At 33.1% G+C, this 23,938-nt stretch overlaps 1 protein-coding gene and 1 pseudogene across 4 annotated transcripts in view; one reads left to right on the top strand and one right to left on the bottom strand.

Moving 5' to 3' along the window:
* NOX4 (NADPH oxidase 4) overlaps positions 1–23,938 on the top strand; it is a 135,586-nt gene that overhangs the window by 50,144 nt on the left and 61,504 nt on the right. For all 4 annotated transcript variants that reach the window (XM_039848333.1, XM_039848331.1, XM_039848330.1 and 1 more), the window contains 4 exons: positions 6,477–6,693; positions 8,887–9,051; positions 9,184–9,246; positions 19,595–19,655. In XM_039848333.1, coding sequence (XP_039704267.1) covers positions 6,477–6,693; positions 8,887–9,051; positions 9,184–9,246; positions 19,595–19,655 — 506 coding nt within the window. The remainder of the gene's footprint in view (positions 1–6,476; positions 6,694–8,886; positions 9,052–9,183; positions 9,247–19,594; positions 19,656–23,938) is intronic.
* Positions 15,705–15,826, bottom strand: LOC120590643 (uncharacterized; annotated as a pseudogene).

Genomic DNA, 23,938 nt, shown 5'->3' with positions numbered 1-23,938 from the left:
ATGATTTTTCTGTATAATAATTCTGGACTAAGGTCTTATGATTTATTAATTTTTGCTGATATTTTATTCTAAAGGCAAGGTGGGGGTAGGAATTGAGGTTATATGGTATTTTCTCCCATGAGGATATCATTCGTATAGATAGATATAGTACATATAGAGCATTTTCATGTACATAAATTTATTTACGCTATAAGCTACATTTATCAATGAATTTTGATCTTCTAAATTATGAGTTTACTTTTCCCCCATTTTAGGGTAGAAATAGTGAGCTTCAGACCAAATAAATTTTACATAATTTTAACCTCATTTTTTTCTCTTAGGTCTTTATTTATAATAACATGTAGTTCTGGCTGTAGGTACATGGTGAAAAAGCTGGGGAGGAAGGGGGAGGAACAACAGCTACATTTATTATAAGAAATATAACATTTCTTTCTGAAACACGAAATATTTCTTGTATCCCCCACTACCATTTTAGTGAAGCCTGAAAGCAGAGAAAATGCTAAGAAATATTGGATGCTTAAATATTTTTTCTTCCTAAGAGATCAAAAGCCTTTCCTTCATATACCTGTGAAACAGAGAGTAACAGGTACTATATCTCTTTCTTTCATTTGAGGAAACAGTAAAATAATCTATCTATCTTACTTCACACACTTAGGGAACATTTGGGTCTTAATACTATGTCCTTAGACATTAAGGTTTAGTTTTACTAGCTGCATAGTATCTGTGGCAGGCTACTTAATTTGTGAGGCTTACTGCAAAATGAAAATGTGTGGTCTCTTGATCAAAAATTATTAAGAATTTCAAGATGTTAATAACAGAGCATTGAATCAATCACAGGGTCTTTCTAAGAGCAGGGTCCCATGAGACTGCACAGGTCACATACTCATGATACTAGCCTTGTCTATGTTGCCTAGCCATGTACCTTTGGCAATGCCGCCAGCAAGAGCTGGGCACAATATGTGCTCTAATCAAGCTGCAGGATGCAAGTACATTTAGGTATCAGTAACCAGAGCCCAGGAAAGAATACAGTGGCAAGAATCTGGCAGACCAGACAAAGCAAGGATGAGAGTAAAAGCTTGGGTTTCAGGGGTACCCAGATGCTTAGGGTTTCCCTGAGACACATTGTATCCCTAGCTTAGGAAAGCACTCTACTTCTAGATGCTGCTAACAGATAGGCTTGACTCTCTTGGTAACTCATTTGCTTAGGTGATAATTAGCTGAGGGTTAGGGCAGGGCTGAGACTTTAGTTCGGATTTAACTCAAGGGTGAAGAGGGATGATGTAAGTTGCAGACTGATTTAATGCTATTTCCTACAAAGATAAATGTACATACATGGTTTATTTTACTAAATACCATTGTAAAATCCAAGCATCTTATTTGAAGTTAGAACATGAGTTCAAACACTTTTGTGTTTGTTAAAACCAGATGACTCCTCGATCACGTATTTCAACCACCACCACCACAAAATGTTGTCCATACACTTTCAATTCATTCAATGATTATTTATTGAACCATTTCAGTAGATCATAGGAACAGTTCTAGGTACCAGAAAAATAGCAGAGGCACAGGATAAATTCTTAATTTTAAATAGTGTATATTCTAGTGGATTACAGAATCAGTTAATTCTACTGGGTTTTAAAATATTGAATTTGGGTGTATTTTCTTAGCTTTTTTTTTTTTTACTTGAAGCAAAGTAAAAAGAATTGTGAGAAATAAACTTATTTTTTTTTCTGTAAAAAAGAAACATTTGTGTGTTATAGAATACTAGGAAAAAATAGACTTCTCCTGAGGCAAGGAATTTTTTTCCTCCACTTTAAAAAAGGAATAAAAGTACAACAAACATAAAGGTTGCATAAGTGACACTGCAGTTAAAGTAGGGATGACTTTATAATTCTCTTTTCTTCAGGGATGGCATTTTATAATATTTAAGTTTTGCCATAACATTTTTATGATTTGTATATTATAACCTAGTAGGATTTATTTTGTGTACTATATTTTTTTCATGACTTTGTCACAGCCAGGCATTAAAAAAATGATAGTATAACTATAATGCCTCTTGAAGAAAAAAAGAAAAACCTGTTTTGAAACACTGTTGAGTGTTGAAATCACATCTCTAAATCCTTGTAAGTGCAAAAACAACAGCATCCACAACCTTGTATTTTGATACACTTAAAAATACTTGATTTCTCATGATAGAGGAACACTAGACATTCCAAATATACTTTAAAGTCTCTCCTTTGGAACATGGTACACTGTAACTAATAAAAATTAGTAACAAGTATTACAATTCCCACATTCTCTGTGTGCTTCCTTCTCCTACCCCCAACTATGTCACTGTTTTAATTTGGCAAGACTGTTTACCATTCACTAACATCTTTTTCCCTTCTGTTTTTTTTTTTTTTTTGTAACAAATTCGTTGTATCATTTAATTATGAAAGATACAATACTACATAAAAGAATGTTTCCTTAATTTTAATTTTATCCTTCTTCATATTAGAATGCCATTCTCCTGTTCTTATACCATTGAAATCTCTATATCCTTCGATTGCTTCCTCCATGAAGCATTTTCTAAAATGTCATAATCAGAGTTTATCATCTCTATATACCCTCAAGAAGTCATTATACATCTATATAGTATTACTCATTTTGCTTTGTTTTTGTTGCTTTCATGTGATTATGCCCATTATAGCTATGCTGTGGCTATTCAATTTAAATTAATTAAAATGAAATAATATGAAAATATCAATTCTTTGCCTGCATTAGCCACTTTTCAGTTGCTCAGTACTCACATGTAGCTCATGGTTTCTATGTTGGACAGCGCAGATTTAGACTGTTTCCACCATCACAGAAAATTTCTATCAGATAGCAGTGCATTAAATTGTAAGTTTCTTGAAGATAGGGGCCATGCCACTTAAATTAATAAATAATATATATTTATATAATATATATTATTATGTAAAATAAAGAATAAATAAAATAATAAATGTAAAATAGTTATATCTCAGTGGTGATGTGGGGCAAGAAGGAGGATCAGAGTTGTTTGGCATGTAGACACAGCGTTGCATGTTACTTGAAGCTCTGTTGTATTTGGGAAGATTGCATTTAACTCTGCGGAAACATGTATATTATAGCTGCTAAAATAAATGTAGATACTAGGAATTCAAAACAATCATGAAAACCATACATAATATATCACTCAATTTTAACAAATGTGGTCACAGTGAAGTAAATAGATTACAGGTATTTGATTTTGATCTACAAATGCAAATATCAATAATATCTGTCTGCAGTCAAAATTCTTCAGAATAAAATTATTTTAATGGGATTGAAGTGTAATTTTAAAGAAATATATCCTAAGAATACATGCTATAAGAATGCTAAGAAATTCTGTATTAATTCCAAAGAAATGAGCACTTCTACTTTTTACTAGTACAATGAAAAAGAAAATTTTTGCATTTAATCGAACTTGAAAAATGGCATAAAATTATTCATTGGGTACTGATATAACACCTCCTTTTCCAGATCTATAATGATGTAGATCCATAAATTTTGTTCGGTGCATACACTGGTCTGTAATTTCAGAATATTGTCCATAAGTAGGATGGGAATTCTGCAGAAGTAGGCCTAGTACAGGCATATGACTTTGGACTCTGACTTAGCTACTGACTGACAGTGTGATCTGGGGCAGATTACTTAATGTCTCCAAATGTTTTCACTCATTCTAAGATGAGGCCACTGATCTTTACCACACAAATTTGTTACAAAGTTTACGGAAATAGGCATTGAAGCACCTAGCACCTGTCTGGTATACCTAATACTTGTCCTATATTGTTTAAAATCAGCTAGTGCCTTTCCTCTGAACCCACTTGTATCTTTACCACTTAATTTAGCCAAATAACCTGAGATTCCATACTTTATTTGTTTCATGCATGAATTTTTTTTGTTTTATGTCATTGTTTGTTTCTAGATCTTTTCTCTCTTACATGTTTCTTTGATGGCTACACTTACAAACTGAGACAGAGAAAAGAATAATGGGGCTTTAAGACATGGTTAGCCTATGACATTTACCTTGAGAGGAGTTTAAAATAGCATAAAGCTCTCAGAACTAAAAGAGATTTTAGAATATTATGTACCACTTTATATTCCAAGAACAGCGACATTGTTTATTTGACTGAGCTGGCCTGAAGATCTGTACTGCATAGTGACAACATTTATCATTGTAAGGACCATTAGCACATAGAGTCATGTCCACTTGAACACCATTATGACTTAGGAGAAGGAATAAATAACATTCCTTAGCGTGATGTTAAGCAGCCCCCTTCCAACACACACACACACACACACACACATGCATGCACGCATACATACATGCACTATCTGATCTTGTTTCCAGGCTTTTGTCCATTTGAACCCCTTTCCTTGATTTTTACTTCTTTAACCAATGGATTTGCTTTGCATGATATAGGTTTTTGAAGTGAAGGAGATAAGACTTCTGAATCCCATATTTTGATTTCTACTTTGTTATTCTCTTACCCAAACAAAGCCTTAGGTTTCTCATTTGTGTAATTGAATTGTGTCTTAATTTTTAAAGTGGAAATAATTCCTACTCCATGCAGTCGTGATAAGGATAATGTGAAATGTCTATAAACTGCTCTGTATTAGATCTGGTACCTACTGTACCTTACTAAGCTGTTACTAAAACACTCTATCACAACTATGATCTGTAGTCTAATTTATGTTTAGCTTCTCCCAAGATACCTTCTGAACTAGATTTTAAGTTTCTGGAGTGTTAGAGGCCAGATTTGACTTCTTTTTGAGCTCTGTAGAACAACCTAGAATAGTGCCAAGTGCTCTATGCCAATGTTTGTTCAACTTCTTGCCAGTAAAATAAATGCCTGAGATTTTTGGCCTACCCGCCTGTCAGCCACTACTCTCGGGATGGCCAGTAGGAGAAACAGGTTTGGGTAAAACATTACTTGTAATGGAAACTGAATCAAATAAATGAATAGGTTTTCCAAGTATAACGCCACAATAATTGTATTATGTGACTGGAATTCTTGAAGGATTATGTGCTTGGCCCACATTCGTATACTATTCATAAATTTATTTTCTATTTAGGCCATAACTACTGCATTACTGAAAAAAAATGTGAGTGGCCTATCATAGTAGTTATGTCGTACATCCCACTATTTAGATGTTCCTGACATGTATTATGTACTCTCTATTGACTCCATGATGACCTGTTGTAAGGAAGAAAGTCAAATAAAAAGAAGAGAAAAAGGGAATTTAACATAAGCAAAAAGGGAAGAAAGAACAATCAGATCGAATAGATGGTGTGTTCCACCATGACTCTTAGTTGTTGCTTTTCTAACTTTCATTTATGATGCCTATTAGTGTCATTCATGTTACAGTTTTTGCTGTTTTTAAATATCATCCTCATAAAATCATAAAATCATTATAGCTGTGATGTACTTAAAGATGTACTTTATTAATGTTAATTATTTGGGAACATAAAGGGTAATTAAAAAACATACTCTTAGCTAACCAGGAAAAAATAATTTTGGAAATAAAAACTTCAGTACCTTTAAAATAAAAATGAAACACACTGAAAAATTGTCAATGCTTTTCTAACTCTTACTTTTTTCTTCTTATAAAAAAAAAAAGATATTGTATACAATCTGTCATTTGATGAATTATCCCTATGAGGTAGATCTTACTTTACTCCTTACTGATAAGAAATACAGAACGCAGAAAGTTGAATGGTTCGTTTGGTTTGTTTTAAAATGCCACAAAATATGAAAGAATCAGAATGGGATTTTAGAGTTTTAAGCTCTCCTGCTTGATTTATTATTTTGAACTTGTTTATGGAGAATTTAAAAAGTCAACAAGTTTAGGGTCTGATTGCTATGTATTATTTGTTTTCAGACCATAAGAGATGCAAACTTTCAGTTCCTGTTATTATGTTTGAAGGCAGCTATGCTCACCACCATACCACCAACGCCACATAATTCCTGTTATTATGTTTGTTTAACATTTCTTTGCAAGGCCTGTTTTATCTAGTCTTAACCAAATCAAATATGATCCCTGTACTTTTTCATTTGTGTTTGAAGATTTAGCAAAAGTAACTATTATTATAGTGTTTATTGAAGTGAAAACTTATATATGATTGTATGAATGTCTACTAGATTTGAGGCTGTCAAATTCAAGAATACATGTAATGATAGCTGTGTTTTTCCCTACCATGTATTTGTGGCATTTTTTGAAGAGTGAGGGTGCTAAAATTTTTTGTTTTGTCCAATAGTAAAGAATTTATTAAAAATTTTTAAAATTTCTCAATTTCTTAAGTAAGATATATGAAGAACACTTCTTGGATAAGTGCTATGTAAAGTTAACAAGAAAAAGATATTTTCTTATACTGTGTCTCCTAATTGTAATCTTTTTTTTATCTCCCTATTTTTTTTCTTAATTTAATTTAGTGGATTGCTGAAGTATCAAACTAATTTAGATACCCATCCTCCTGGCTGCATCAATCTTAATGGAACCCACTACCGGAATATTCACTTACCAGAGTATCTCTCAGAAAATTTTCATGAATCTTTACCTGGAGAATTTTTAAAACCTGATGAGCTTACTCGGAACACATCTGTAAAGATTTGTATGGAAGAGCCCAAGTTCCAAGCTAATTTTCCACAGGTCAGATTAATTTTATGTGTTCAATGGTCTTTGTAAAGCCCATATTCCCATAACAATTGATCAATTGTATTTAAACATGTTTTTGGAAGTATATAAAATAATTATTCTTAGAGAATTGAACATTTCAGGATGTCTCAATAGCAAGTTAGTACCTATTGTTCCATTACAGGCAGCTGATGGTTCAAGAAGAAAGATCTATATAGAAAATTCTGTTTAACTGACTGTATGATCTTTGCATACTTATGGCCCTGGTGCTTACCACAAGGAAGGTTACAAAGATATTTTCCCTATCCATTGAGAAAAATAGGTTGAATAACAAAAATATTAACGAAAGAACTAATACTACTAATACTATACTACTAATACTATAATATTAGTATAATACTATACTAATAATACTATACTAGTGAAAGAACTAATACTAAGAATACTATACTACTATTGTAGTATAGTATAACATTATGGTACAACATTATACATAATATGATAAATAATAAATTGTAAAATCAATTTATTAGCTGCTTAATATTACCTGCTTAACATTACCTTCTAAGCAATGTGCTAAAATGTACTGTATGCCTAATTTCTTTCACTATTCACAAGAACTCCTTGAAGCAATTACTGTCATCGTCATTTCTGATGAGGAAATTGTGGCTTAAATACATAAAATATCTTGACCAAGCTCTACAAACTAATATGTGGGAGAGGTAGAGTGCAAAACCAGGTCTTTTACTAATGCTTGCTCTTGGAAAACTTCTTCCTCACAACCCAGTGAGTAGTCAGGGCCCTAATCTTCTCTTGGCTATAGGAACTTCCCATGTGAGAATTACACCCTGTACTATTTGTCGGTAACAAGTGGAAGTAGAGGAATGGGGATGGCAAATATCTGCTTTAAGAAGAGGGAGAGAGTAAATAGAAAAGAGGGTAAAGGGGGTCAAACACAGGTTTGACTAGGAGACTAGACTTTGGGTGGTGAGCACATAATAGACTGTACAGCTGTTATATAATTGTACAACTGGAATTCATATAATGTTTTTAGCCAATGTTACCCCAATAAATATAATTTCAGAAAAGAAGAAAGAGGAGTCAAAAGGTAAAATGATTTGTAAATGACTTTGGAATGAGTGTGTTATTCTTGTATTTATTATTATTAATCCGTAGTTTTCTATTAAACTTAAAAGAATTTTTTTGCACTTTTATGGGCTTCACACAATGCAATATTTTAGGCAGGACAGGTATTGCAACTTCCATTTTACTTATGTGAGACCCGATGCTCAAAAGGTAAGTGACTGTCCCAAGGGTGCAAGGCTGCTGCATTACAGAGCTTTCCTGTGATGCCTATTCTTACAGTGTCAAACTAAATGTGAGGAAGAGGTATGATCTCTGCATGGAAGGAGGAGATCTGAATAACTATGTAAATAAAGTTTTAAAAAGTGACCATTAAAATAAGTTTGGGTTGGAGGCCTCCAAGTACGGTGGGAAAGATAGTGTGCAGTATTAGGAAAAGGGTCGGACACACAGGCTCCTGCACTTCTCAGAGTATTCCGTTAATCCTGGCGTTAAGGCTAGTCCTCTGACACACATGCAAAATTGTTACATTTTCCAGAATCTAAATGTCATCTTCTTGTTCATGTTATATTTATTATATAAAAGTAAGTAAACAGCATGCTTAGTATATACTATATTTAAAAATATGTACACATATTTTACATTGTGTTTACATTTTGTATATGTACATTTGCATATATATTATGCAACAAAACATATCTAGGTTTTTTTTTTTTTAAACAAACATTGGACTGGTACATTTTTTATGAAATCATTTTCAAATTTATTTGAGTTTTTTGACTTCCCTTTCTAAGCTCTTTAGAGAAAGGTATTGTGTATATGCATTATATATTTGTTATGTGCACAGGTATGAAACAATGTATAATGAACAATAAAGGTAGCTATAGCCTGGGCAATGGTTTGAGTCTAAGGTCTTGGCATTACTTTCCCATTTATTTTGTACTTACTCTTCTTTGAATAAGTTGTAGTGAACATTTGATATTTGTTACTCATTTGTTACATTTTATTTAAAATACAGGTTAAATTATTATTACAGTAATATGTGAAATAAGCAACTGAGGAGGATATATAAGATTCCTACAGTACAAGTATTTCTTAAAGTGTATTTCAAAAATTCTCCGTTAGACTTGGCTCTGGATTTCCGGACCTTTGTGCCTGTATTGTGCCGAAAGACTTTACAGGTGCATCCGGAGCAATAAACCAGTCACCATCATCTCTGTCATAAGTCATCCCTCAGATGTCATGGAAATTCGAATGGTCAAAGAAAATTTTAAAGCAAGACCTGGCCAGGTGAGTCAGTGTTCAGCAACTTATAAAATATCTTTATCCTTATATAATTTTTGAAAATTAGCCGATGTACCATTGTTGGAATATTTGAACTTCTTTCTTAGTCATTTAAAAATTATGTTTGTTGCTTTTTAGTATATTATTCTACATTGTCCCAGTGTGTCTGCATTAGAAAACCATCCATTTACCCTCACAATGGTAAGAAACTTGTTTTTTGACTTTCTGAATAAAATGCAATTCTTTCTTTATTGTGTGTGTCCTCCACATCATTGTATAAATTATTCAAGGCTCTCACAATATGTTTGTTTAAGTAAGCCATCTTTTTACACAGAAATATAATTATTCTTTTATAAATTTTCTAGCTATTATTTATTATTTTCTACCACTTTAAAATTCAGGAATTAATATATTTAAAATTTATTATACCTTGATTCAAATTGCATAAAATTTCCTGGATATTTTCTTTTTATGAAGCATGTACCAAAATATAATATATATGCTCTTTTCTTTAGAGTAATTGGATTTAAGGGAAAAGAGGGTACTCTGAGCTGAGGTAGAAGCATAAAAAAATCCAGAGAGTGTTTAGAAAAGAAAAGTCCAGTATAATTGGTACCTAGCTGTATATGGGGGAGGAAAAGGAAAATAAAGTCAGAAAAATAAAATGGAATAAATAAGGGAGGGGAATCTAGCTAAATAGCTAAAAACATCACCAAATATTTTTAGCACATTGTTTAACATTGTATGCATTATAAAAGTGGTACTAGCCCACTATAAAAAGTAGTCAATTTCCAAGGTAAAATAGGAACTTATCCTCATTTTCCCCACTTGCCAGTTTTTCTCTCCACAGTTTGACATATATTCTTCCAGACATTTTCTTATATACTCTGGCATATGTAGATGTTTGGCATTTGTTTGATCAATCATTTATTTTATAATTTTCTCTTTTCACTCAATAATATATCATGGGCAACTTTTCATATTACTATATTTGTATATGAGTTATTTTTTTAATGACAGCATAATATTTAACAGGAGGAAAGTACTGTAATTTAATATTCCCCATCGATTATAAGGATAAAGGTTTTATTTAATTTGTAACAAAGGTAACTGAGAACAGGGACGACATATTTAAATATATGCTTAAAATATGCAACATAATTGAGCAAAAGAGTGGGGGCAGAAAAATAACTAATGTCAAAGTATTGAGATGTAGGGTTTGGGTTATACCAAAATATTTTTTGCTTCCTTGCTCCAAATTTTGTACACTGTATGTAGCAACTTTATTTATGAATAAATTAAAATCAATGATTATGGAAAGGTAGTATGACATCTAGTGGAATAATTAACAACACTAATTTATCAAGAAAGATTAAAGTTCAATAGCACGTTGGATGGAGGCAAAGATGTTGGATACCTGGAATTCTATATTCATCAGGGTTTCTTTTCATCAGACCATCTCTGAACAATGTACTTTGTTGTGTATAGGCTTAGGAAATGGTTTATAGCCTTCCCAAATTTGGGGGGATTATTAGCTGGTCCACTCATATTATTCCTCAAGGGAGTTTCGTTTTCTTAAGAGAGAACTGCTACCAAGAAATGGATTTGAGTGGAGCAAAACGTTTCTAAGCTAAATTTTATATAATGTTGTTAATTTACTATTATTGACCTTAAACAAATAAACGGCTAGATAGCTCTCTAGGAAAATGAGTTTATTCAGGAACAACGAAGAATTGCAATTCAGGGCATTGCAATTGGTCTAATGGTAAACCACGTGCAAGTCCAGAGAACAAAGGAGGGAAACTTTCTTTCAGAGAAGAAAGGCGGAGTTCAGAGGGGCACTCATACACCGAGTCTCTTGGAGGAGACTGGGAATTCCAAGTGTAGTGGCTTTTCATTGGCTGAGTGGTTGCCAGATGAGGAAAAGATCTTCTTTCTTCCTGCTGGAGTAGCAGAGCAGAAAACCCTTTCCTGTTGGAAAGGGAAAGTCCCTCTCTTCCTGTTTGGGGTAATGAACTATGAGTGGTGAGTGAAAGCTCCCCCTACAGGCCCTCAAAACTCCAATTTAAATGAAGTTTCTGTTTATTATTTTCACACTATCCTTTCCCGCTATTTCCTTTTTTTTTTTGTCCAATTATTTCTCTTTGTCACTTACATGTAAATGCATACTTCTCAAAGGTTTCCTGGAATGGTTCCTTTAAGGGTTTCTTTGAAATAAAACAAAGCAAAACAACAACAAAAGTTCCATATTCTGATTCCCACTAAAAAGTGTTTATATACTCCATCTTTGTCAAGGATAATAGTCTCTACTAATTAAATGCCTAAGAGGTTTCCTTATAAACTTTGAAAATATTATATTACTTAATTCTTAGTATATTCCCATGAGACATGTATTGTTAACTCTATATGATGCAGAAAATGTGACTCAGAGAGATTGTTATGTTCCCATAGTCACACAGCTAGTTGGTGGCACAGGCAAGATATAGACACAGACCTGTCTGACTGAAAGGCAAATTGTTCTATTCTGCTCTCTCTCCTGCCTCATCACTCATCAATGTTTAGGGCATTTATGTTTCTGAAACTCTTGTTGCTTTTGGACATACTTGTTGTTGGAATCAAACAACAACAACTAAAAATCACCACTTAGGAGAGAACTTTACTGAAACTGTGAAAAGTTATTTTTGGGAGAAATATGCAGTTGAAAGTTTTGGACTGCCCCTACTGCTAAGCTCTTCATATATTGTGGAGAGTTAAAAGTCAAATAAATTCTCCTGCTAGAAAAAAAGTCTAATACTTATTTTCATATACTGTACCAGTATGTATATATGTGTGTGTGTGTGTGTGTGTATATATATATATATATATATATATATATATATATATATATATAAATCAAATCTATAAATATGCAATAATCACAAAAATTCAGTAGTTTGAATTTCATATCATTTTTAAGTGTATATTAAGCTTTTTAAAACTGAAAATACAAAAATAAGTACAAAAGATAAGGTACAGAGTATTATAGCATTTTTCACAATTTCTGTCAAAGGTAAAGCTAAGTTTTGAGTACTGGTTTAATTAGAAACCCAAAGGTTGGAGATTTAATTACTAAAGGTGCTTCAGCATTTCTTACTCTTGATATTAACTTTTCTACACAAAGATGACATGATGATTTGATGGGTTTTCTCAGGAAGTTGTGATTATTTTCCACTATTGCACCTGCATTCTCTCAGGGCAAAACTAGCAGGCACATACTTGCTCACGAGACTGATAGAAATCAGAGGGAATTGTGTAGTTTTAGATGATGGATTTTGGAATTCCGGACAGCCTGGGTTGGAGGCCTGGATCCCCCATATATTAGTACTATGACTGTGGACAAGATAATTAACATACTTATCTTTGGTTTGCTTCTTTGTAAAATGTGGATAGTAATAATAAATTCTCTATGGAGTTACTTTGAATGTGAATTAAAAAGATATAATCAAGTGCTCAGTATGATTCTTGGCATATAGTAAGTTCTCAGTAGGTTGGAAGTTGTTATTCCACAGTCTCATCCACATTTTTCCTTTCAAAATTTGTTGACACCTCTCCATTGTTGTTACCACTCTCCATGTCACCCTGGCTAGTGTGGTTTGCATTTTTATTTGTTATGCTAGCTGTTTCAGATAACGAGTGTAGAACCAAGACAGGATTAAACTTTTTTTTTTTTTTTGCCTCATTCTGCAGCATGCAGTAAGTGACTAAGCTCTGGCTACATACTGATGTCATTTCGGGGACTGATGATTTATTTGCCTCTTGTGGTTTCCTAGCTGTTAAGATGAATAATGAACCTTTATTGGCATAAAACCTGGGTATAATTTTACATGTTGTTCTTCAGCTATGTAGTGGATCTCTTAAAGTATTTTTCAGTTATGCTCTGTAATTACCAAAGTTTGGATTTTCTACCAAAATACATCTTGTATTAAGGTATGCTCTCATCTAATTTAGATATATAAATCAGATATGACTTTAAAAAGCCTGTACTTTAGAAAATATGAAACCTACTGCTTACTACAAAATGTAGCATTTCTTAGTATTTAAGTGGGGTAGACATTAATTATGCTCATTAATAATTTTCAGGGATTCTCAATTGAAGAAATATTCAGAATCTGCTGTTTTATGATCGTAATAGATTTGTTTACATAAATATCTCTATGTCTTTTCATTATTATTTTTATTCAGAATTACACATATACTTTCCTGACATCTGTATTCTAAGTCGTATGATTCATTATTTTTAAGCTTGGATAACCTGATTTCACATATTTTTCCATGAGTCAGAGGCAAGTCTAGCTGTTAATTTGTTATTGTCTGTACTTTTACATAGCATGCCTGCACTTGCCATCATTTTGGGAATAGTCACTTTGGGAATAGTCTTTCCAGTTTTCAATAAAAACCAGACAATGGCCATGGATCTCTTAAAGACTGGAAATGTTTTTTGTTTTTGTTATTATTTATGTAATTCCATGAGTTTAAATATAACCAGGAAATCTACATTAGCTTTTTAGATCTTGGGTCTTGCTGTCATCTATCTAATTCCTAAAAATTGCTTTTCTCTAGGGTTTCACAGATCTTTTGCTTGGACAGCTTAGAAACTCAGCTGAGATAGATAGCAAGCCAATGATGTGTTTTAACCTTAAACCAGGTATAGTGATGGAAATTGCCCCAGAAAGTCACTAATGTTCATGAAACATAAGAGGACATCTGAATTCTCTGAAAATTAAAATTCATCTGATTGCTCTAGTTAGGCTTTTTTTTCCGGGGGAAAAGAAAATATTTCTTCAGTGCCTAATGAGAGCCTGCATGATAAATATGAACTTAAATAGGTCAATATATTCAGAGTGAACCTGCTGTTTAATATAAAACTTGATTTACTCAACTGGTATTTTTGGATGCCTCCTTTTACCTCGGTACCAAAGAAAAATGATAGATAAAAGCCCTTCTTGGACTCACATCTCCTTTCAGCCTTTCCCCTTTTTCTCAGTTTTTCAGTTCCTTTCCTCTCATTCTCTCTTAAATCCTCCAACTTTTGCCCATAACACTCTACTAAAACATTTATTTCCAAGGTCAACAATGACCATGTTATTGCTAAGTCCAAGAGTCATTTCCCAATCCTCAATGGCCTAACCGCTCAGCAGCATTTGGCACAGCTGATCACTTGCTTTTTTCATTTTACTTCCAGGATATCCACTTACCTATTTTTTCTCCTAATTTTCTGGCTACTTTTACCTTTTTTTTATCCTGTTCCTTGTCTTCCCCATGACCTCTAAACATGAGAACGCTCCAGTGTCCATTCCTGGAATCCCCTTTCATCTCTGGCTAAACTCATTTCTCTAGTGATCTTATTTAATGTTATTGATGCATCTGTGTGCTATCATTTCCCAGATTTATATTTCCAACCCAGACTCCAACTCCAAAATTCAGGATCATATATCCAACTGCCTACCAGAAACTTTCACTTGGATGTCTAAAGAACATCTTAAGTTAACATGTCTAAAGTTGAACTCCTAATCTTCAACCTCCTAAACCTATTCCACCCACAGTCTTCTCCCACTTCAGTTAGTGCCAACTCATTGTCCAATTTGGTCAGGCTAAAAACCTGGACTTTAGTCTTGACTTTTATCCTTTAAAAATATATAGTAACAATCTGTCTACAAATTTTCTTGGCTCTACCTTGAGAATATATCCACAATTCCTATAGCACCCACACAGGTCCAATCCACTACCATCTGGATAGCTTCCTAATTGGTATCCTGTCTGCCCTTACTCACCTATCAGTTAATCTTAAGAAGCAACTAGGATGATTATTTTAAGATGAAAATCAGATCATAAAACATGGCAATGATCACAAATTCAGTAGTTAGAATTTCATATCATTTTTTGAAATGGATATTTTGTGTCATTTTTTTGTTCAAAAACCAAGCAGTTTTTACCCTTAGTTTTTACCTTTGATATATATTGACTTGCATCTGTGTGAGTGTGTGGAGTGTTTGTGTGTGTGTGTGTGTGTGTGTGTGTGTGTGTGTGAATGGAAGAGGGGATGTAGAGGTCAATGTGGCTGGGGTACGCTAAGAAAAAGGCAGGATGATAGGAGATAATGTCAAAGAAGTCCTGAGGAGTCATATTATGTAGGGTTTATAAGATGTTGCCAGAGCTTTGGCTTTTATTTTGAGTTAGAAGAGAGCCATTGGAGGGTTCTGGGTAGAGGAATGACATGATCTGGCTTACTTTTTAACAGAATCACACTGACTGCTATGTTAAGATTAGATGAAGGGAAGCAGGAGCAGAAGCAGGGAGACCAGTGAGGGGGCTATTATGGTCATCCAGTTTGGGTATGATGATGGCTCAGACCGGGGGTGGATGACAGTGGAGCTGGTGAGAAATATCAGATTCTTAACATATTTTAAAGTTAGGATTAATAGAATTTCTTGATAGACTGGATTTGAAATGTGAAATAAATAGAAGAGTCAAGCTTCTTGTCAAACTTTTTGGTTTGAGCCATTGGAGCTGAGTTAACTGAGATAGGGAAGGCTCTCAGGAGAGCAAGTTCTTTTTTTTTTTAGGCGAGGCAACCTCACAGATTGCAAGTACCTTGTCAGCTTACAATCCCATATTTTTCATGTCTATAGCACCTGGTGGTCTTCCCAGGTGATCTCCCATCCAAGTACTAACCAGGCCCGACCCTGCTTAGCTTCCAAGATAAGACGGAATCGGGCTTGTTCAGGGTGGCACAGCCATTGAGGAGAGCAAGTTCTGATGAGAATTTGTAGAGCCCAGTTTTGGATAGGTAAATTTGAGATGGCACTTAGTGTGTTTCTTAAAAATATTTGCTGAGTGAATGCATAGCATTCTCAGTCCTACTTTCCACTGTGCCAGGCATTCCTGCATCTAGAGCCCTTTTTGTCTCACCTACTTGTCTCTGAGTTTATGGAGGAATAGTTACTGGGCTCTCTCTTGGGGGTCAAATTATTCCAGCTTTTTTTTTAAAATCATGAGTTCCTAACTCCAGTTCCCTTCTACTATCTCTGAGACCTAAGATGTCCCAAAGTTGTGAGGAAAAGATGGGCTTGCTTCTCAAGGTGATCCCCTTTTTAAAGGTAGTGGCATTTCAGCTTTGTATGTTTTTTTCAATTGACTCAGTTCCCAAAGCACCATCTTATCTACATTTCACCTTTCAAAATTTGTGACACTTCATTATTGTTATCACTCTCCATTTCACCTTTGCTATTGAGGTTTGCATTTTTATTTTTCTAAACTGTCATTTTATTCTTTTGTTTTTTTGAGGGAGATGACATAAATTCACACATTTTATCAAAGTTAGTAAAAGTTCTTTATATACTCCTCCAGAATCTTTCTGTTTAATACTGAGTGTAATTTCGTCACGCACGTATACAAGTAAACAGTATTTTTCTATCAAGTAAACAAGTAAACATTGAAACGTTATATTTGTCAAAATGTTTAGAGTCATGATGCTACATTAATTATGATAGATTCCGTGTTCCTGGCTCATTATCTCCTTACTTACTTTTAGAACAATCCTCATTTGTGAAATTGCATGAGCTCTTAGTATAGTCTGTGGAACATTTTATGTACTCAATACATCGTTATTGAATGTATGGATAAATTACATAAAATTAAAAGAGATAGACTGTAATAAAAGGCATAAAATCAGATAATTCGGGGTTTCTGTGAAGTGAGAAATTTTTATGGAGGGAAAATAAGAATTTCTTTATGAAAGTAGTGGCATTTAAGAGGCCTTAAAGAATTGCTGGGGTTCAATATAAGAAATGAGGATGAAGTCATTCTAAATGACTAAACTAGCAAGTGGGGAAATGAAAGGACAGGAAAATGTGTTAGTTGATTCATGCTGGGTTAGCTGGATTAGAGTGAATCGAGAAAGAACATGGAATATAAAGTTGGAAAGAATTTGGAACAAATGTAGTTGGCCATAGACTATAGGAAAGAAAGAGGGTGGGTGTTTTTCCTCATATAGACACAAAAGGTTAATCAATATGATATTGCTGCAGTTAGACACTTTCTTTGGTAAGATTATTTGAAAGGACTTGAAAATTAGATGCTGGCAAAAAGAGAAATACTCGGTATTATTCTGAAATTTGAGCCTCTGTTTTGGTAAGGAGGTGTAGGGTCCATGTCCAGACACAGGGAAATGAGAAGGAGAAGATAACTTTGGCAAGTAAGATAACAGAAATTTTAGATATATTCCATTTAGAATAAATTTCAGGTGGAAATGTTGAACAGGAGCAGAAAATGTGAAACAAGAGCTTTTGAAGAAAGAGTTAAAAATAAAGACCTGACAATAATGTTAAAGAACATCATGTTCTACGATCGTTTTCTCTGGTTTAATAAATTAAAAAACAAACACTGTAGCTTTAAATTTCTTTTCCATGTTGAGTAAATCCTTGTGCAGTGACATCATTTTTACATTTAGTTCCCAAATGTAAGACAATTACATAATATCTGTTTATATTTTTGTGGGACTGTTATAAAATCATTAGTCTTTTGAGCACATTAAAAACCTAGTACCATGTTGAACAAATAATTTGAAGAAAAAGTTATTTTTTTTCTCCAGGATAGCAAAGTACACATTAACCCAGATCTGTTGTCATATATTCTGTCATTTTATTTTCTTATTCTTAAACTAGGTGTTCTATGTTCTACTACTTACATTAAGGTCACCATGAGCCAAACTCCGTTCTCTTCATCTAAGGAACTTAAGTGAGCCTAAAGAAAGACAGCAATATTTTAATGCTTCGTTTTAGATTTAATTTTTTAAAATATTTAAAATTAAAAACTACAAAAGCTAATAATAATTTTTTTAAAAAATTGATGTGTGTGAAATGAATTCTTTTTCTCCTTCTTTAATTTTACGTATCAGAAGTTAATGTTCCTAGTAGAATATTATATATTCTCAACTTATTTCTATGTATAGAAAAAACCCCCCACTAATATCTGTTTTTTATTTTAATAATGTGATCTTATCTACACATATTATCTTGCAACTTTTTTAACTAAAAATGGTCATGAGCATATTTCTTTATTAATGTTTTAGGAAAAAACAAGATAGTCATAGATATTAATACTTTATTATTTCTTCTCTTTGAGAAATTTTCTAAACATTCTTTGAAAGATAGTAAGAAAACACTAAAGAATAACTACACTGTGCTTTAAGCAACATGAGTGAATCTGAACATTATTTATGCAAAGTTATTAAAATGTGATTCTAAAATCTTCAGTCATTGTTTCAAACCACACATGCTGAAGCCATTCTGTGTGTTATTGTGTGCAGGCCCCCTTCAAATTTGCAGTGATATGACTGGGCAAAAACGGTGTAAAAAGCTCTCCTTAATTTTTAGCTAGTTTGAGGAAGTATCAGTAATTTATAAAGTCATTGTTCCCAAGAATTTGAGAGAAAAATATTGTGTTTTATCTATTCAAAACCACATCAATATTAAAAGCTATACTGATACATTTGGCCAGCTCTTAAAAAAATAAGGTTTATAGGCTCCTTTAAGAACTGAGAAGATGTTTTACATCATATGTAAATATCTTTTACAATGTCTGTGCTGAAGGAATAAAACAGATATGAGTACTTGGCATAAATGTATGTTTTCTTTCAGAATACATTATGAGATTAAGTCAAGTCAGGTGCACACTTTGTCACACAAAGACAAACCTTTTTGCTCCCTATTCTGATATCTTCTTGGCTTACATTTTCTTTTCATAACCTAAGTCAGTGGGGTAAACATCAGGCAACCTGTGGACAGTCAGATTGGTAGGTTGGAACTCTGCTGGAATTCTTGCTTTCTGCAAACTACAATTTTTACTGCATAGAAGCTCTGGCCAGCCTTAAGTAGTATGAAGTAAAAATGGTCAGTGGTTTTTACAGATCACAAAATCTTATTTGGAGGTTTACTGATGACAAAACTGATTAATCTCAGAGTTATTAAAAAATAGAATTTAAGTGAAATAATTAAATATTAGAGTCATAATTGTAAATGAAATTTTAATAATATATTTAAATTATATAATTTTTTTCTGGAATTTGTTAGGATGTGAAGTATGTAATAATATCTGAAGAAAAAAGGACACTAAAATTACTAGTCTCCATTTCTTCCTTTGTAGTTAAAAGCTATATCCTCTTTGAGATCTTAACTCAAAAGGTATTTAAGCAAGATTTGTAGTTACAGGTAATATACTAGCAGTTTTAGACTGTGTGTATTATGTTTTTTTATATACATATCTATGAGTATGTAGAGAAATGTATGTTGTAATATTGACTAGTTGACATTTCTTTATTTTTTTTTTCTTCCAATGATGGGGATCTATACAATTTTTAGTCCATTCCTTCCTATTTTCTATTGATTTGGGGGCTTTGCTATAAGAATAAACATTGTATTCAATGATACCTAGTAATACATAATTATTATTCTGAATTGATTCTAGTATTTATTTATTTATTTGTTTGTTTGTTTGTTTGTTTGTTTTTTAGTGTCCTACTGAAACTAAAGCAACATTTGGCATCCACTTTAAAATAGTAGGAGACTGGACGGGTATGTAGAACAGAGTTTTAAGATACATGCTTTGAAAATAATGGGTCATGCAAAAATTTTGTTGTGTTTAAGTAGTGGAATTACCAGCATGTTTAGAAATTTGTATGTTTTCTTAAGCATTGTTTGTTTTCTTTTTTTGCTTGTATAGTTTTGATATTTATGTTCTCTTCTTATAAGATGCATTTTTAAGAATTAGAATATCTTGGATATTAGTAATTGTTAATAATGTATTGTTCACTGTATTTACGAATCATAGGTTTCCACCTACTTGTCAGATGTGCTGGCAATAATGGGAACACTAAAATGTTCTTTTTAGAAAACATGATTTTAAAATTAGTAGTTGGTTTTGCTCTCGAAATAATCAATACATGAGATTGATATCACAAAAATCTTTTACTTCTTGCTTGACCTTTTTTGTGGTATTATCAGCTCCACAATATCTTTGGAATAGTGGTCATTTTTAATAGGCCTATCAGTGGTTATATTTTGTTCATTTATTCAATAAATACCTTTTTATTACCTGAGAGGATGTGTTAAGAGTTCTGAATAAATAAAAGAAACATTATTCATTATTATATTCCCTTGACCCAACAGAGTGACTGGCAAGTGAGTGTTCAGTAAATCTTAGCCTGTTGTCTGGTTGTTTAGGTTATTTACTCAAAAGAAAGGATGCAAGAATAAACATGAATGCAGACATAAGTAAAAATAAATTATAATTGATTGTTAAGTAGGATTTGTGAAAATTACAGAGAATCAGAAAAAGATAGAATCAATATAGTTTAGGGCTATAAGGGAAGCATCACAGAAAAGATAGAATTTGAGCTGAACCTTGAAAATAAGGCAAATGAGAAAAGAAGTAGGTCATTTAAGTGAAATTCACAGCACTGTCAAAAATCAGGGAAGATAATCATTAAACCATATTTAAGCCAAAATCAGTCAAGCAGAAGCAAAGATTTTGTTCTAGGAGTAGCATAGAAAACCCATTTAGGGTCAGTTGATCTTGGTGAAGATCTTAAATGCCTTGACGAGATAATAGAATAATTAGAGATGCTTGGGAACTATGAAAGGATTTGGAGCATAATGAAAGTAGTATTAATAACTTGATAGTTGGATCAATTAAAATCAGGGGAAGACATTGATGCTGAAAGGCACAGGAGAAGGAGTGAGTGGTGGAATAGGGATGGAAACTAGGAAGTAGGAGAAATTGATGTGTAAGCACAGGTAGAGAAATTAGCATTGGAAGGGAGGAACTAATTTCTGTAAAAATCAGGAAAAGACAAGATATTGTATAATAAAACAAATATTTTAGGAAGAAAGATAGTTGAAAGAGCTTATATCAAACAGTTTAAAAAAATAGCATAAAATTCTTTGTCTATAGAAAAGGCAGCTGGCTTGGAATTGGAGACTTGAAGAAAATGGTCAAAATATGCAACATTGGATCTCATGGGCAAACAATGAAATTAATCAAAAGATCTTTAAGCAATGATGACCTGTTTGGAATCAAGAAAAATCAAGCTTAAACAGCTATTGTTCATGTGATAGCATTCAAAAGAGATCATGGTAGTCCATTGTTAGAAAAATACCAGTGTAGTATGGAAGCTGTAATTCTCATGATAACTAGTTGATATAATCACACTTGTTTTGCACCATTTGACAAATAAAGAATGAGTGATGTTCTTCTCTGGTAAGAATTGCGGTATAGTAAGAATTAAGTTCAATAATGGATGGTAATTGATAGAATTCTGCATCTAAAGGGAAACAAGTACAATGAAGATATAATTTAATTCAGCAGGGTAAGCAGAAACTTTATGATGGTTTATTACTAGCTATTGTTAGTGAGTTTCTTCACAAAGTTATTTTCTATTGTCAGTAGCTCATTAAAATAAATTATTTCATTTATTTTAATCCTTATTAGGAACACTTAGTAGTTTTAATTGTGTCCTTCCATTTATGTCCTATGCCACTGACTAAAGTTTACATAGCATAAACTTTAGTCTATGTAGACTAATGTTTACATAGCATAAACTTTAGTCTCAACCCATAATAAATACAAATTATCAATTGACACATCTACAAAAGAGTGACTAAAAATACTGTTTTTGTTGTTTTTGTTGCAATGACTAGCAAGTTAAAAGGGTTAGTGATTCGTGGAAGAAAACATTTAAACTATTTGTTATTTTGGCTAATAGTAAAGTATTCATTAAATACCTTCTATGTGCCAGATTTTGCACTAGTTTCTGGAGATACAGCATTAACCAAAACAGGTGAGGTCCCTGCTTTCATAGAGACTGTATTCTAGTCAGTAGAGACCTCCAACAAACAAGCAAACAAACACAAAAAAATAATATATAACGTTAGATAGCGATAAGTACTATGAAGAAAAGTAAAGAAGGGTAAGGGAGTAAGAATGATGATGAAGGCGGTAGTGCTATTTTAGATAGAGTGTTCAGTTATAGACTTTTTGAGCAGACATGTAAGTGGGTGAGGGCATAAGTCAGGTAGATTTCAGGAAGAAGTGTGTTTAGGCTAAGGAAACAGTAGGTGCAAAGTCCTATCACTTTTGTTTTCTTACCTTTTACTTGTAATTTTTTTGGTTTTAATTTTTTTAATTTTGAATTTTGAATCTTATTTTTTAGTTTTTATTATTACTTTGGTTGTTCCAGGAACACTAAAGAGGGCAGTGAGGCTGGAATACAGACACTGAGGGGGATAGTAGTAGAAAATGAGATTTGGAGAGGTGAGTGGCATATCGGGCACTGTAAGCTATAGGAGGACTTAGATTTTAATGTGAATCATATAAAAGGCATGATTTTAAAGTCTACATCTGAATAATGATTCATTTTGTTCTAATATGCACTACCTGGTGATTAGCAGGCTAAGGTTTTTTTGTTTTGTTTGTTTGTTTGTTTGTTTTTTAGACTGTGTTTAGGAAGAAGAGGTAAAAGAAGTCCAAACATTGTAGCAAAACAGGTCAAACTTTTTTTGATGGGGTGGATGGGAGGTATGTATTATCATTTTGGAGATCCTTCAATGGTAGTTCTGTTTCCTGCCATATGGTTCTGGTTTATGGATTCTGGAAGCCTCACCTATACCCTATGTCCTACCAGTCCCTTTGGATTGCAGTAGCTGCCTGCTGCTTTTTGGATTTCTTTACCTTCTTTGATTTGGCTTCTCAGTTCTCCTCTCACCTGAGTCGATAGTTCTCTGTATTAAAGTCCTTCTATTTAAATTATGTAGAGTCATTCCTGATTTGGCTAGATCTAGACTATTACAGTAGTTCAGATGAGCCTCCCTGAATAGAACACTGAATCCAGAGGATGTGTAAAAATCCTGAAGCAGTCTAATGTTTGTGTTCAAGTACTTGTAGGAACTGCAGTGTTGCTAAAATCAAGCAAGTTGTAATGTAGAGAGTAAAGTATGAGAAATACCCATGGGCCAGATATGGTCGGCACTTGCAGACTTCAATTTTATTATAAATGTTATCGAAAACCATTGGAGGATTTTGATTAGGGTCTGACTCACATTTTAAAGTGGTTATTCCTGCTTCTATGTAGAGAATATGATGGGCATGGGCAAGAGTAGAAGCTTGGAGATGAGTTAAGAGAGAAGATCTTGATGTTGAAATGAGAGAAAATGCTAGTTATACAGCGAGTGATAGTGATTGGGTCATGAGAAGTGGATGGATTTTGAAGATATATCTGACAGATCTTGTTGGCATACTGGAGGTGTGTTATAAGAAAAGTTGGGAATCAAAGATAACTCCAAGGTTTTTAGCTTTAATAACAAGTGGATAGTGCTGCTGCTTATTAAGATCAAGAACACTGTGGCAATATTGGGGTGAGCGGGGAGAGTGGACATTCAAAGTTCAATTTTGTACATTTAAAATTTGAGATGTCTCTTAGACTTCCAAGAAGTGAGATTGAATAGGCATTTGCATATGTGAGGCCAGAGGTCAGGGAGACATCTGGGTTAGAGATCTAAACTTGGGAATCATTAATATATTTATGGATTTAAAGCATTGAAGCTGGATAGGATCATCTAGGGCAGTATTGTCAACCATGTAAGATCCAACATCTTGTTTTATAATATTTTATATACTCGCTTTACATTCTTAAAATTCAATTTATAGATATATACACAAATATTTTACAAAAATCAATATATTGTCCTAACCTTAGTATAAAGGAGCTATACAAGTAATTTGTAGTAAATGATTTACATTCAATATTTAGATTTTCCAAGCACTACTACACTAGAATTCCTAATAAAATAGGTGACTTATA

The sequence above is a fragment of the Pteropus medius genome, unplaced genomic scaffold (assembly GCF_902729225.1).
Source record: "Pteropus medius unplaced genomic scaffold, Ma_sr-lr_union100, whole genome shotgun sequence".
NCBI classification, from domain to species: Eukaryota; Metazoa; Chordata; class Mammalia; order Chiroptera; family Pteropodidae; genus Pteropus; species Pteropus medius.
The sequence above is the reverse complement of the archived record's forward strand: the minus strand, read 5'-3'. Positions and strand labels throughout refer to the sequence as shown.